The following is a 13,526-nucleotide window of genomic DNA, read 5'->3' on the forward strand; positions in this document are numbered from 1 at the left end:
GAGGCAGGGGGATCTCTGTGAGTTCGAGACCAGCCTGGTCTACAAAGCTAGTTGCAGGACAGGCTCCAAATCCAAAGCCACAGAGAAATCCTGTCTCGAAAAAGCAAAAAAATAATAATAATAATAATAATAATAACAACAATAATAACAATAATAATAAAATATTTGTCTTTTGGGGGCTGGAGAGATGGCTCAGTGGTTAAGAACACTGAGTGCTCTTCCAGAGGACCTGGATTCAGTTCCTAGCACTGGATGGTAGTTCACAACTGTCTATAACTCCAGTTCCAGGGGATATTACATCCTCACACATACATGCAAGCAAAACACTAAGGCATGTGAAATAAAAATAAATTAAAAGAAAACAAAAGATCTGTCTTTTGGTTGAAAAGATGTCTCAGTGGTTAAAAGCACTATTGCCCTTGCTGAAGACCTAAGTTTGGTTCCCAGCACCCACATCAGATGGCTCACACCCCTTTGTAACTCCAGTTCTAGGGAGCTAGGTTTGGTGGCACACTTCTGAAACCTTAGCATTCAGTCAGAGCAGGGTTCAAGGTTAGAGGTCAGTTTGAACTACATAGGAACTTGGGGTTCTTTGTGGGACCTAGCATCTGGTCCCCTCCCAAAATTGGCCAAACATTTCATATTCCAGTAGTTGGCAGTTAAACTATTCCATGTGGTTTATACCTGAGGTTAGGAGTAATTTATCAAATCTATGGCCCAATTTTTTTTAAATTCTTGTTGTTTGTTTTTTATTTTGTTTTGTTTCTTTTTTTTTAAAGATTTATTTATTTATTTATTATGTATACAACATTCTGCCTCCATGTATGCCCACACACCAGAGGAGGGCGCCAGATCTCATTACAGATGGTTGTGAACCACCATGTGGTTGCTGGGAATTGAACTCAGGACCTCTGGAAGAGCAGACAATGCTCTAAACCTCTGAGCCATCTCTCCAGCCCCATATGGCCCAATTTTTGGTTCTAATCATTCTTGGTATAAATTGGGAACAGTTTGTCTTTTAACTGCTCTAACTGCTGTCCCAGAATTCACCCATCTTTCTGTGAGATGATGAGACAGAGAAAGGCCTGTAGGATCGAGGAGACCAGTGAACTCATGCCATGACTACATCCCCCACCCAACTCTGGGTGTTGGGCCAATGTAGTTGTCTCATCAGATTGAAAGGGGAGATAATCTTCTCTCTCTCTCTCTCTCTCTCTCTCTCTCTCTCTCTCTCTCTCTTTAATTTATTTTTATTTCATGTGCATTCATGCATTCATATTTTGTGTGCATGCATGTCTGTGTGAAGGTGTTGAATCCCTCGAGACTGGACTTACAGGCAGTTAGAAGCTGCCATATGGGTGCTGGGAATTGAACTTGGGTTCTCTGGAAGAGCACCCAGTGCTCTTGACTGCTGAGCCATCTCTCCAGCCCGAGATAATCCTCTCTTGACAGATGAATTGGCCTCATGGTATCCCATCACCCTAAATCATGCTGATAAATATCATGGGGAAGGAAATGCAAATTATTAGCCTCGAGATTGATACGTTCTTGATATTGGTCACACCTGGCAGCACACACCTATAATCCCCATACTGGGGAGGCTGAGATGGGAGGATCACAAATTCAAGGGCAGAATGGGCTACATACTGAGTTCCAGGCAAGGTCCTCAGACCATCAGCGCTGTGTTTGTCCCCTGGTCCAGCAGTGTCAAACCCGTTAAAAGTGTAAATCCCACTCCACAACCAATAAATGAGAAACTTTAAGGGTGGGACTAGCCCTTTGGGGGTCTTACATGCCCTGTGGATGATCCTGACTTTGGCAGATGTTGGAGCCACCTGGGGACATGGAGTCCATGCCAAGGGTACTGGAGATTGGACTCAGAGACTTCCACATGCTAAGCATGTCCTCTACCGCTGAGAGCAGCTGAGTTCCCAGGCAGAGGTTTTGGAGGCTCCATTGGTGGTTCTGTAATGTGCAGTGTAGCTTTTTTACTCAAAGGATAGTTCTTGAACAATGGTGTTAATATCATCAGGGAGCTTGGAAGAAATGCACACAGCCATTCTCACTCCAGCCCCGCTGAAGCAAAATATATATTAACCATATCTCTGGTGGCTCCTCTGCACCTTGAAGAAGCAGCAGCCTATCCTGCATTAGTGAGGAACAGGGATTATTGCATTTACTTGTTCCTGTTCAATAGATGAGCCAAAGAATCAGAACTTAGCTCTCCAGCCATTCTTAGCATCGTCTGATGTTCAGTGGCAACAGCCAAGACATTATCTACTCGAAGTTTGCTGTGTAGCTAACTGTTCCCTCAATGACTATAAGCACATACTTACACATTGTCTCATGTCTGCATGTGTGTGTGCACATTGATGTACATGTGGAAAGCTTTCAGGAGCTGTTTCTCTCCTACCACATGGGTGGGTTCTGGGCAACAAACTTAGGTCATCAGGCTTGGCAGCAACCCGCTGAGCCATCTTGCTACCTTCCTTCCTCTTTTAAAGATGGCCTCACTGTGTCTTTTAAAGATGGCCTCACTGTGTCTGTGGCCAAGGATGACCTTGGACTCCTGATCCTTTGACTCCCTCTTGAGTGCTGGCTCAGGTGTGAGCCACCCTGCCAGGATTATAGGTGCTGGAGCTCAGATTCAGGCTTTGTGCCTGCTGGGTAAGAACTCTTCCAAACCTCGGCCAGCTCGTATTCCTCTTTGTTACCTTGGAAGGTACTGAGCACTGTTCCGAGAGCTGGACTGTTACAGCTCCGCTCTTAGGGTTGAAGAGATGGGTTAGCAGTTACGAGGGCATACGGCTCTGCTCCAGAGGACCAGTTTGGTTCAGCACCAGGTATCAAAAACCTGTAACTCTAATTCCAAGAGAATCCCATGCCTCTAGCTAGCTTCCTGGACGCCTGTTCTCACATGTATATCCCCACACAATGCACAAAATTAAAAATATAAAAATCTCAACAAAACAAAATGATTTTGAGTTTACTTGAATCTTTGAAATATGTACCATATGAAACTCTTAAGCAGATCTAACCCTAAACAGTGAAATGCATGGTGGTCATTTAAACAGATAACTGAATTCATTGCTGTTTTCAGGCAGCTAGGTTGAGGCAGAACATAGCCAGATGTGGTGGCACATGCCTTTAATCCCAGCACTTGGGAGGCAGAGGCAGGCGGATCTCTGAGTTCGAGGCCAGCCTATCTACATGATAAGTTCCAGGACAGCTAAGGGCTCTGTAGAAAGATCCTACCTCAAAAACCTAAAAAAGAAAGAAAGAAAGAAAGAAAGAAAGAAAGAAAGAAAGAAAGAAAGAAAGAAAGAAGAAAAAGTTATTTAGAATTCATGGCTTCTCTCCTTGTGACTCCACTCCTCTTTTCCTTCTTTTAGAGGCTCCTGCTGGAGTTGAGTCCAAGGTCTCCTAGCACTAAGTGCTCATTCTCCCATCTCCTATAGATGAAATGTTTCAGAATTTGTTGTGGGGTGGGGGCCTTAGTGCATTGTGGAGAACTCACCTCGCATGTGCGAGGCCCTGGGTGCCATCTCCAGCAAACTCTGCTGGAAAAAAAAAAAAAAAAGAATTGGTTGTGTTCATTTGTTCTAGTTTCTTCTTGAGAACTCAAAGAACATGTTTACTGGTTCTTCTTTCACTAAGATTCTATCGTGCACTTGGATCTTTCCATAGCTTCATTTCCAATGTGTTGATTGCTTTTCTCCTTTTGCTTTTTCTCCTATGCCTTTTCTGTTCCATCTCTACTTCACCCCTTGCCCCCGTCCTGCTTCCCCTTCACCCGTCCCTCTGTCTCTTCCCACACTCTTTCTCTTCCTTCCCTGAGCCAGTGCCTTCCTTTACTGTTTTTATTGGTAAATGCCACTTTTCTCAGTCTTAAGGCCCTGCTCTGTGTGTGAATGAAAGACTTCTCTGCTTTACAGAAGCAGCTTCATGCTATGTGTGAACAACTTCCTGCATGATTGTTTTAGCCACACACACACATGCACGCACACACACACACACATGCACGCACACACATGCATGCACGCACACACATGCATGCACGCACACACATGCACACACATGCACACAAGCACACATGCACACACGCGCGTGCACATGCATGCACACACATGCACACACATGCATGCACACATATACACACATGTATGCACACACATGCATACACACATGCACACACACGCATGCACACACATGCATGCACACACATGTGCACACACACGGCTTCTCTGAACCAAAGAAGCCAGCCTTGCTTACCCCAGTTCCCAAACACTGTGGCACTGAAGTGAGTCTGAACATTAAGGAGGTGACTTCCTGCCTGAGCTTCCTGAAGTCCATCATCTGCTTCCTTTTAGTCCTGTCGTCACTTCCTCAGGGTGCCCATCTCGCAGGTTTCACCCTCACATCTGTTTCCATTGCATATATGTGGTCACTGTGGTTTTCACCGTGGGTCTTTTTCCTTACTACCCACAAAGAGCTGGCTCCTACCTCAGTGTGTTCTCCTTAGTGCTAGAGCTTAAGCCTAGAGTTGTGTGTATTAAGCTAATGCCCTACCTCTGAGTTGTGCCCAAGCCACTAACTATTGTCTTTCTAAAAAATACTATAATAGCTGAGCAGTGGTGGCTTACCCCTTTGATCCTGGCACTCTGGAGACGGAGGCAGGTAGATCTCTGTGGGTTCGAGGCCAGCCTGGTCTACAGAGCAAGTTCCAGGACAGCCAAAGCTACATTGAGAAATCCTGTCTTGAAAAACCTAAATAAATAAATAAATAAATAAATAAATAAATAAATAAATAAATAAGGGGGCTGATCTTGATGCTCGCCTTTAATTCTAGCACTTGGGAGGCAGAGGATCTCTGTGAGTTCAAGGCCAGCCTGGTCTACAGAGGGCATTCAGGAGAGCAAGAGCTACAGAGAAACCCTGTCTCTAAAAACAAGACAAAACGGGCTGGAGATATGGCTCAGTGGTTAAGAGCACCGACTGTTCTTCCAGAGGACCCGGGTTCAATTCCCAGCACCCACATGGCAGCTCACAACTGTCTGAAGATCCAGTTGCAGGGGATTCGACACCTTCACACCAATGCACATAAAAAATATTAAAAAAAAAACAAGACAAAACAGAAAAGAAAGAAAGAAGTGGCACTGGAGAGATAACTCAGTGATTAAGAGCATTTGCTGCTTTTGTAGAGACTGGTGTTCAATTTCCAGCACCCACATGGCGTGGCTCACAACTCCCTGTAACTCTAGTTTTAGAGGATCTGATACCCTCTTCTGGGCTCCACAGGCACCTCAGTGTACATAGTATGCATAAACTTGTCAGGCACGCACATACATTTACAATTTTTTATTATTTATTTTTATTATTTGCGTATGTTATAACACGTGTGAAGGTCAGGACAACTTTGCAGAGTAGACTGTCCCTCCCTTTACATGGGTGTATCTAGACAGACAGACAGACAGACAGATAGATAGGCAGATGATAGATAGATAGAGGACAACTTTGCAGAGTAGTCGCTCCCTCCCTTTACATGGGTGTATCTAGACAGACAGACAGACAGACAGATAGATAGGCAGATGATAGATAGAGGACAACTTTGCAGAGTAGACTCTCCCTCCCTTTACATGGGTGTATCTAGATAGATAGATATAAATAGGTATAGATTTAGATATAATGCAGGAGGCCCTGGGATTCTATCCCTGGCACTATACAAACCACCAGGCAGATCTATAATCTCCAGCATGTCCGAAGAGGTGGAAGCAGGGAGATCAGAGTTCAAAGTCATCCTCTGCCTTAGCCCTATCTTGGCCACTTATGGACTTTGTCATCTCAAAAGAACAATAAGAACAACTTTCTTGGAAAGTGAAATAAAAGCAGGGCTGGAACCCAGATGCCACCTAGCAGAGGCATGCCTGAGTGTGGGAATTCGTACATATAGGCTCTCAGTCACAGGGTTGCTCACCTCACCTTAAGTGGCTGTTTATTAGTCTGAATAATAGAAATGTGGCTAGACCAATGGCCATTTCACTACCAACTAAGCCATCTCCCAGTCCTCTTTACTTTCATTTAAAAGGCCGCATGTGTATTATCTTATGTGTGGAGGCTGGAGGACAACTTGCTGGAGTTGGTCCTCCTTCCACGGTGTGGGTCCCAGATATCAAAACTCAGATCATCAGACTTGGCGGCCAGCACCGTTGAGCCAGTCTGCTGCCCCTGCCCTTTAACTTTCTTCTTTGGCTTCTTTTTCTTATCATCATGGAAAATTGACCGAACATTGTGTGTTTTCCTTTATTTCAGACTTTGAGATACAGAGTGAGAACGGAGAAAACTCAAGTCAAGACGTGTTTGAGGATGGGGAATCACAGGGGATGTTCTTGAAAATACCCAGAGGGGAAGGTGGTCAGCAATCCGATGGGGAGAGCGACTTTGAGAGGGACTATGGTTCTGGGGGCGCCCAGGGAAATGCCCCCAGCGAGGACCACAGGGACCACGTACCTTCCCGAGGAAGGGAAGTTGGCCAGCTCATAGGCCTCCAGGGCACCTACCTGGGTGAGAAGCCTTATGAATGCCGTCAGTGCGGGAAAACTTTCAGCCGGAAATCCCACCTCATCACCCACGAGCGGACCCACACGGGGGAGAAATACTATAAGTGTGAAGAATGCGGGAAGAGCTTCAGCGATGGTTCCAACTTCAGCAGGCACCAAACTACACACACCGGAGAGAAGCCTTACAAATGCAGGGACTGCGGGAAGAGCTTTAGCCGGAGTGCAAACCTCATCACCCACCAGAGGATCCACACGGGCGAGAAGCCTTTCCAGTGTGCCGAGTGTGGCAAGAGCTTCAGCCGGAGCCCCAACCTCATCGCACACCAGCGCACGCACACGGGCGAAAAGCCGTACTCGTGCCCCGAGTGTGGGAAGAGCTTTGGCAACCGGTCCAGCCTTAATACTCACCAGGGAATCCACACCGGAGAGAAACCCTATGCGTGTAAGGAATGCGGTGAAAGCTTCAGTTACAACTCCAACCTGATCCGACACCAGAGAATCCACACCGGAGAGAAACCGTACAAATGCACCGACTGCGGACAGAGGTTCAGCCAGAGCTCCGCGCTCATCACCCACCGGAGAACGCACACAGGAGAAAAACCCTATCGGTGCAGCGAGTGCGGCAAAAGCTTCAGCCGCAGCTCCAACCTGGCCACGCACCGGCGAACGCACATGGTGGAGAAGCCCTACAAGTGCGGGGTGTGTGCCAAGAGCTTCAGCCAGAGCTCCAGCCTGATAGCGCACCAGGGCGTGCACACGGGCGAGAAGCCCTACGAGTGCCTTACGTGCGGGGAGAGCTTCAGCTGGAGTTCCAACCTCATCAAGCACCAGCGCATCCACACTGGGGAGAAGCCCTACAAATGCGGCGACTGCGGCAAGGGCTTCAGCCAGCGGTCGCAGCTGGTGGTGCACCAGCGGACGCACACGGGTGAGAAGCCCTATACGTGCCCCATGTGTGGCAAGCGCTTCAGCCGGGGCTCCATTCTGGTGATGCACCAAAGAGCCCACTTGGGAGATAAGCCGTACAGGTGTCCTGAGTGCGGGAAAGGCTTCAGCTGGAATTCCGTGCTCATTATACACCAGCGAATTCACACCGGAGAGAAGCCCTACAAATGCCCCGACTGTGGCAAGGGCTTCAGCAATAGCTCCAACTTCATTACACACCAGAGGACTCACCTGAAAGAGAAGATTTACTGAAGTGCAGGAAAGTGGAGGAAGATGCTGGAACTGACTCTGAGCTTTCCCCAGTGCCCCCAATGTTGTCCCTTTAAAAAGCCGTTTTTCCTAAATGCCCGTGGGAGTTCTTGCCAGAACCTTACCTAATTTGTCCTCATTTTTAGGTATTTGTTATGTTAGAGTCCTGTGCAGTTCCAGAATGGAGTGTGGGAGCGGAAGGTTGTAGGTGGGGTCTTTATATTTCATGATTTGATTGCCCCCTTTACTTTCCTCTGTGCTTCTGTTCCCTTGAAATGGGGAGCTAGTTCTCCATATGGGATGACAGTTTGTCTGCATCCAAGCTGAGCCCTGCAGGAAATACTGGACCCTATTGTGTGCTTCTGATTGTTGGCTTTCACCTTGTCCGTGTAGGTGCCTTTACCCTAAGCTGCCAGCATTGCAGGCTCCCCTCCTACTGGCTTTGTGTCAGGTCAGGACGATGGCTGTCCAATTCAGAATCATCTGTGTGCGGGCATAGTTTCAGAAAGTGTCCAGAACACAGTTTGGGCAAGTATGGCCTGGAACTGATGTCCCAGCGGGTAAGAGGGACAGTGACTGCCAGGAAATGTGTCCACTTAGATTCGTGTGCCTGCTTTTGTGACTGCACAGTCCTATGTCAAGTTGTCTGTGGGCGCACACTCGGACACTTAGAGTTTGTGTTTGGAGCTTGACACCTGACCTCTGGCTATCTGATAGATGAGCCGGTGCTGTGTGCTGTGACCCACGTAAGCATCTCTGAGTCACTCTGTGTACTTGTATACTTGTCTGCTCCCTGGCCATAGTTTACATACACAGTTTTTGGAGACAGGGTCCCATTTAGCTCAGGCTGACCTTGAAATTATGATGTATTTGAGGATGACCTTGATCCTCCTGCTGCCACCTCCTGAGTGCTGGAATTACCAGTGTGTGCCTCCGTGTTCAGTTTATGCATACCAGACCATCACTACTGAGTTACACGCTCAGCCCCTTACAGCTTTCATTTTGTGTGTGTGTAAGTGTATGTTGATGTGTGTGCAGGTCCTTGTGGAGACCAGTGGCTAGCCTCCAGTGTCATCCCTAAGAAGCTGTCCACCTTGTTTTTTTTTTAAGACAGTCTCTCACTAGGATCTGGGACACTGCTTAGGCTAAGTTCCTGGCAGGACAGCCCCAGGAACTGCCTCCCAGTGCCAGGGTTACAGGCGTGTGCACCACACATGGCTTTCAGCATGTGTGCCGGGATTGAACTGTGGTCCTCATGCTTTCACAACATGTGAAAGCTTTACCACCTGAGCAGTCTCTCCTGCTCCAGCATAATTCTGGCTTCATGTATGTGGACTAGAATACGGCCCTGCAGGCTTTGTGTATCAAGGGCATTCTTTTTAAGGAACTGTGTGTTTTGAGGGTATCAGAAATATGGTGGGGCCGACAAGATGTCTCAGTGGTTAAGATCTCCTGCTGCTCTTCCAGAGGACCCTGGTTCAATTCCAGCACCTGCCCAGTGACCCACAACCACGTGACACTCCAGTTCTGGGGGATCTGATGCCATCTTCTGACTCCCCATGGGCACTGTATGTACACGGTGCATATACATACGTGCAGGCAAACATCCATACACATAAAAATAAGTCCTTCAAAAAGAGAACCCCTGGTGAGGATTGATTATGAATCAGGAGTTTGCCCTGCAATTCACAGTTCACACGTAAAGCTGCTACCACAGGGCTTTATTCTTAGGATCCCAACCTGTGAAAAGTGAGGACAGGGGTGTTAACTGGAGAAGGGAGTTGTGATGGGGAAGCAGAGACTGGGTACAGCATTTCTGAGAGATGTGAAGCCAGCACCTCTTACATAAGAGGCATCAAGCGCATTTTTAAAAAGATGGATGTTGATCCAGGCGGTAATGGGGCGGCACTCAGGAGGCAGAGGCAGGCGGATCTCTGTGAGTTCGAGGCCAGCCTGGTCTACAAGAGCTAGTTCCAGGACAAGCTCGAAAGCTCCAGAGAAACCCTGTCTCAAAGAAAAAAAAAATGCATGTTGCATATTGCAAGGGGAATCCCACTCCTCCTCCGACTCTGCCTTTCTTTATTCCTTTAACTAGAGCTGAATCATCTAGTTCAGTCTAGCCTGGAACTTGTGAGCCTCCTGCAGTGTCCTCTTGAGTGCTGGGATTACAGGCCTGGATTACTAGGCCCAGCTCTTGAGTCTTATCTTTTAATGTGTTTTAAAAGCTTGAACTTGACCAGGCATAGTGGTACACGCCTTTAGTACCAGCACTCAGGAGGCAGAGGCAGGCAGATCTCTTAGATCAAGACCAGCCTGATCTACGTAATGAGTTCTAGGACAGCCAGAATTACATAGTGAGACCCAGTTTCAGAAAAAAAGAAAAAGAACTTGACCTCCACTGTTTGCAAACCTGTACCTCACTTCCATATCACACCTATCTCCTGCCCCAGGCTGAAAGTGGCCCGAGACTTTGAGGAAGAAAGAGCTAGCAGTCTCAAAGAACCTACCATTGGATTAGATACCCACCACGGCTATGTGTGAGCCAGACATCATGTTTGTCACCCAAGTCAGACGCGGTGACTTGATCTTATAAACCCAGCACTTGGAAGGCAGAGGTAGAAAGATCACAAGTTTGAAGCCAGTCTGAGCTATACAGATCCAGGCCAGCCAACTACCTGTCACTCAAGATTTGACCTGCACACTGGGGAGTGAGATGGTCTTGAGACCATCTATTAGGAATCAGACAATGAGGACGTTCTCAGCAGTGATGGTGGTAGACTGAAACCAAGTAGGTTGTAGGAGCCATCAGTGATTCTGTCCCTTTGCCTGTTTGGTAAGCAATCATTGAATGCTATTTACCATCACTGTGCTAGATAGTAGGGGAAACTATAAACTCCTATGAGGTGTCAAATAACAGATACTTGAATCTGTCCAGGGAGGTGCAAGAGCTGCCTGCCAGGAAGGGAGCATTCCCACGTAGCCCATGCTGGTCTTAAACCCCAGGTGTAACCAAGGATGATCTTGAACTTCTGAGCCTCATGGCTTAATTTCCCAAGTGCTGGGTTACAAGCATGCACCAACGTAGCCAACCTCAGAGTTTCATTATCAAAGGAATCTGTGACTGTTTTTTCTTTTCTGTCTTGTTTTTAAATGTTCATACCTGTCCTAGGATTACAAACTCTTTTCAGGACCCAGCTCAGCATGCGATACCAACTCTATAACCACTTCCTAGTTGGCTCTCTTCATAGAGATATTTACAAATTCAAGAGGCAGATGGAGCCCCAAATTTAGAAAATGGATTGGGTTCCTTAGACTGTCCTTTGATAAGATAATGACCATGTCAGAGCCGGTCAGTACTTACCTGTATAAACCACACAGCTGACAATATCTGTAGAAATCAACAAACACCCCCGTGAAGCAGCTAATACATTTGAAATGTCACATATAGTCAAAAGTCATTTGGAAACCTATACATACCTATCTCTTATTTTAAAGGTTTCTTTCTTTTACATTATTTAGTTGTATTTTATGTGTATAAATATTTCCCCTGCGTGTACGTCTGTGCGCCATGTTTGTGCCCTTAGAGGCCAGCAGAGGGTTCAGATCTCCTGGACCTGTAGTTATGGACACTTGTGAGCCATCCATATGGCTCACAAACCCAGACCTTCTGAAAGAACAGCAAGGGTTGAGCCATCTCTAGAGCCTCTTTAAGGGTGTGTGTGTGTGTGTGTGTGTGTGTGTGTGTGTGTGTACCACATATGTGCAGGTGTCTGAGGAGGCCAGAAGAGGGTGTCAGATCCCCTGGAGCTGGAGGTGTTAACAGGTAGTGGTGAGCTGCCCCCGTGCGCATGTTGACAACCAAACTTGGGTCCTCTGGAAGAGCAGCAAGCACTCTGCTGCCCACCATCATCTTTATTGAAGCTGATTCTGTAGTTTGAAATCTGGATCCCCCCCCCCCCGCTGCCACACCCCTGTTTGGATAAGAAGTGAAACTTAAGAGATTATATATTACTTTTACGCTTATTTTTGGTTTTTTAAAATTTGAGACAGAGGGGTTCTCTAGAGTATCCAGAACTTACCGAGTGAAGCTCTCGATATAAAGGAGATTTATTAGAATGACTTTGAGGCTGTGGTCCGACTAATCCAACAATGCGGCCTATGAGTGGAACGTCCAAGAATCCAGTAGTTGTTCAGTCCAGTAGGCTGCATGTCTCAGGTGGTCTTCGGAATGTGCTGGAATCCTGAAGAAGTGGGCTCTAAGGCCAGTGCAGGAATGGACTTGCTGGCAAGGGTGAGAGCGAGCAGGCAAAGAGAGAAGCCGCCTTCCTTGTCTTTTATAGGGTTCTAGCAGAAGCGGTAACTCCCAATTAGAGGGGTCTTCCCACCTCAAAAGATCTGGATTAAAAGTACATCTTCCCACCTCAAAGATCCAGGCTAGAAATAGATCTTCCTACATCATATGGTTTAAGCAAAAATCCCTCACAGGTATGCCCAGCCATTTTTGGGTTTTTTAGTTAATTCCAGATATAGTCAAGTCGATAACCAAGAACAACCCTTACAGAAGGGTCTTGCTATGCAGCTATGTCTGGCCTCATACTTAACAGTGATCCTCCTGCCTCTGCGTCCCAAGTACTGAGACTGCAGTTTTTTTGTGCCACCATGCCAAGCCACTCTCACACATTAAGCCAGAATATAATTATATCCTGAGACAGTTACCTTATTTTGAAGATGTTACTGAAATATGGCAGATGAGTATATTAAAGCATATAGCTCATTCCAGTTTCACAAGCTGCACACACCTCCTCTGTACCCGGCACCCAGATCCAGACACAGCGGAGCTGCAGCTCTGCTACGTGCCACTCTGCACCTGTGGGTAGAGCGTGGGAAGCTCATCAGACCTGGCTCTAGACAGAAGTTGTATTGCACACTTCTGATTTGACTATTTTATAGTCGAGTCAGTCTGTAATGATGGTTTGAGACATACTATAATATCTTAGCATCATGATCAAAGTGTGCAGGGCAGTGACAGAGTGAGTGTCTGTGTAAGCTCCTACTGATCTCTCATTCCCTGACAACTTTCTGAGGTAAGTACCTCACTCCAGGACAGTGAAGACTTGGGGTGCCTGGTAAGTCCATTACTAGCACCTGCTAATCACACCCCTGGGGTCACTTAGCTACCTTGTAATAGTTTCTTGTAAACGTTCATTTTTATTTCTGTTTATATGAGGCAGGGTCTGGGAGAATAGCCCAGGCTAGCCTCAGTTTTGTAGATCTGCCTCATCTTTTCTGATGCTGGATTACATGCATGGGCAGCCACACTGGGCATTCACATTTATTATGAAGGCCATAAGGAAGGGAATGGTGACTCAAAGCCATGACCTCAGCATTAGGAGATGAAGACCACCCTAGCCACATGCCAACTTTTAGGTTAATCTGTGCTACATGACAGAAATGTCACAGGCAGGGAACGGCTCAGTGGGTAAAGGAGATGGCCACCAAGCCTGACGACCTGACTTCAGCCCCTGAGTCCTACAGAAAAAGGAGAGCGCTGGCTCCCAGAAGCTGTCCTGACTTCTGTTCTGCATCCTTGCACTCATTCCCTGCCCCCCCACAGAATTTTTTTAAGTCTCAAACAAAACAAAGCACAAGACGCACTAAGAATAACGAATGGATGAAAGAACAGATATCTAATAAAAACAACACGTGGGGGCTGGAGAGATGGCTCAGTGGTTAAGAGCATTGCCTGCTCTTCCAAAGGTCCTGAGTTCAATTCCC

At 46.8% G+C, this 13,526-nt stretch overlaps 1 protein-coding gene and 1 long non-coding RNA gene across 3 annotated transcripts in view; one reads left to right on the forward strand and one right to left on the reverse strand.

Annotated features, from left to right (window-relative positions):
* Positions 1 to 7,840, forward strand: part of Zscan2 (zinc finger and SCAN domain containing 2) — a 15,056-nt gene extending 7,216 nt beyond the window's left edge. For both annotated transcript variants that reach the window (XM_005357652.3, XM_013350181.2), the window contains exon 3: positions 6,310 to 7,840. In XM_005357652.3, the coding sequence (XP_005357709.1) occupies positions 6,310 to 7,754 (1,445 nt within the window). In that variant the 3' untranslated portion in view covers positions 7,755 to 7,840. The remainder of the gene's footprint in view (positions 1 to 6,309) is intronic.
* On the reverse strand, positions 7,657 to 12,612 carry LOC113457328. Its single transcript, XR_003377925.1, has 3 exons — positions 12,468 to 12,612; positions 11,831 to 12,095; positions 7,657 to 7,733 (listed from the first exon to the last, which is right to left on the reverse strand). It is a non-coding gene; the product is annotated as an uncharacterized LOC113457328 (long non-coding RNA).
* Positions 12,613 to 13,526: the final 914 nt, after the last annotated feature.

The sequence above is a fragment of the Microtus ochrogaster genome, chromosome 22 (genome assembly GCF_000317375.1).
Source record: "Microtus ochrogaster isolate Prairie Vole_2 chromosome 22, MicOch1.0, whole genome shotgun sequence".
In the NCBI taxonomy this organism is placed as follows: domain Eukaryota; kingdom Metazoa; phylum Chordata; class Mammalia; order Rodentia; family Cricetidae; genus Microtus; species Microtus ochrogaster.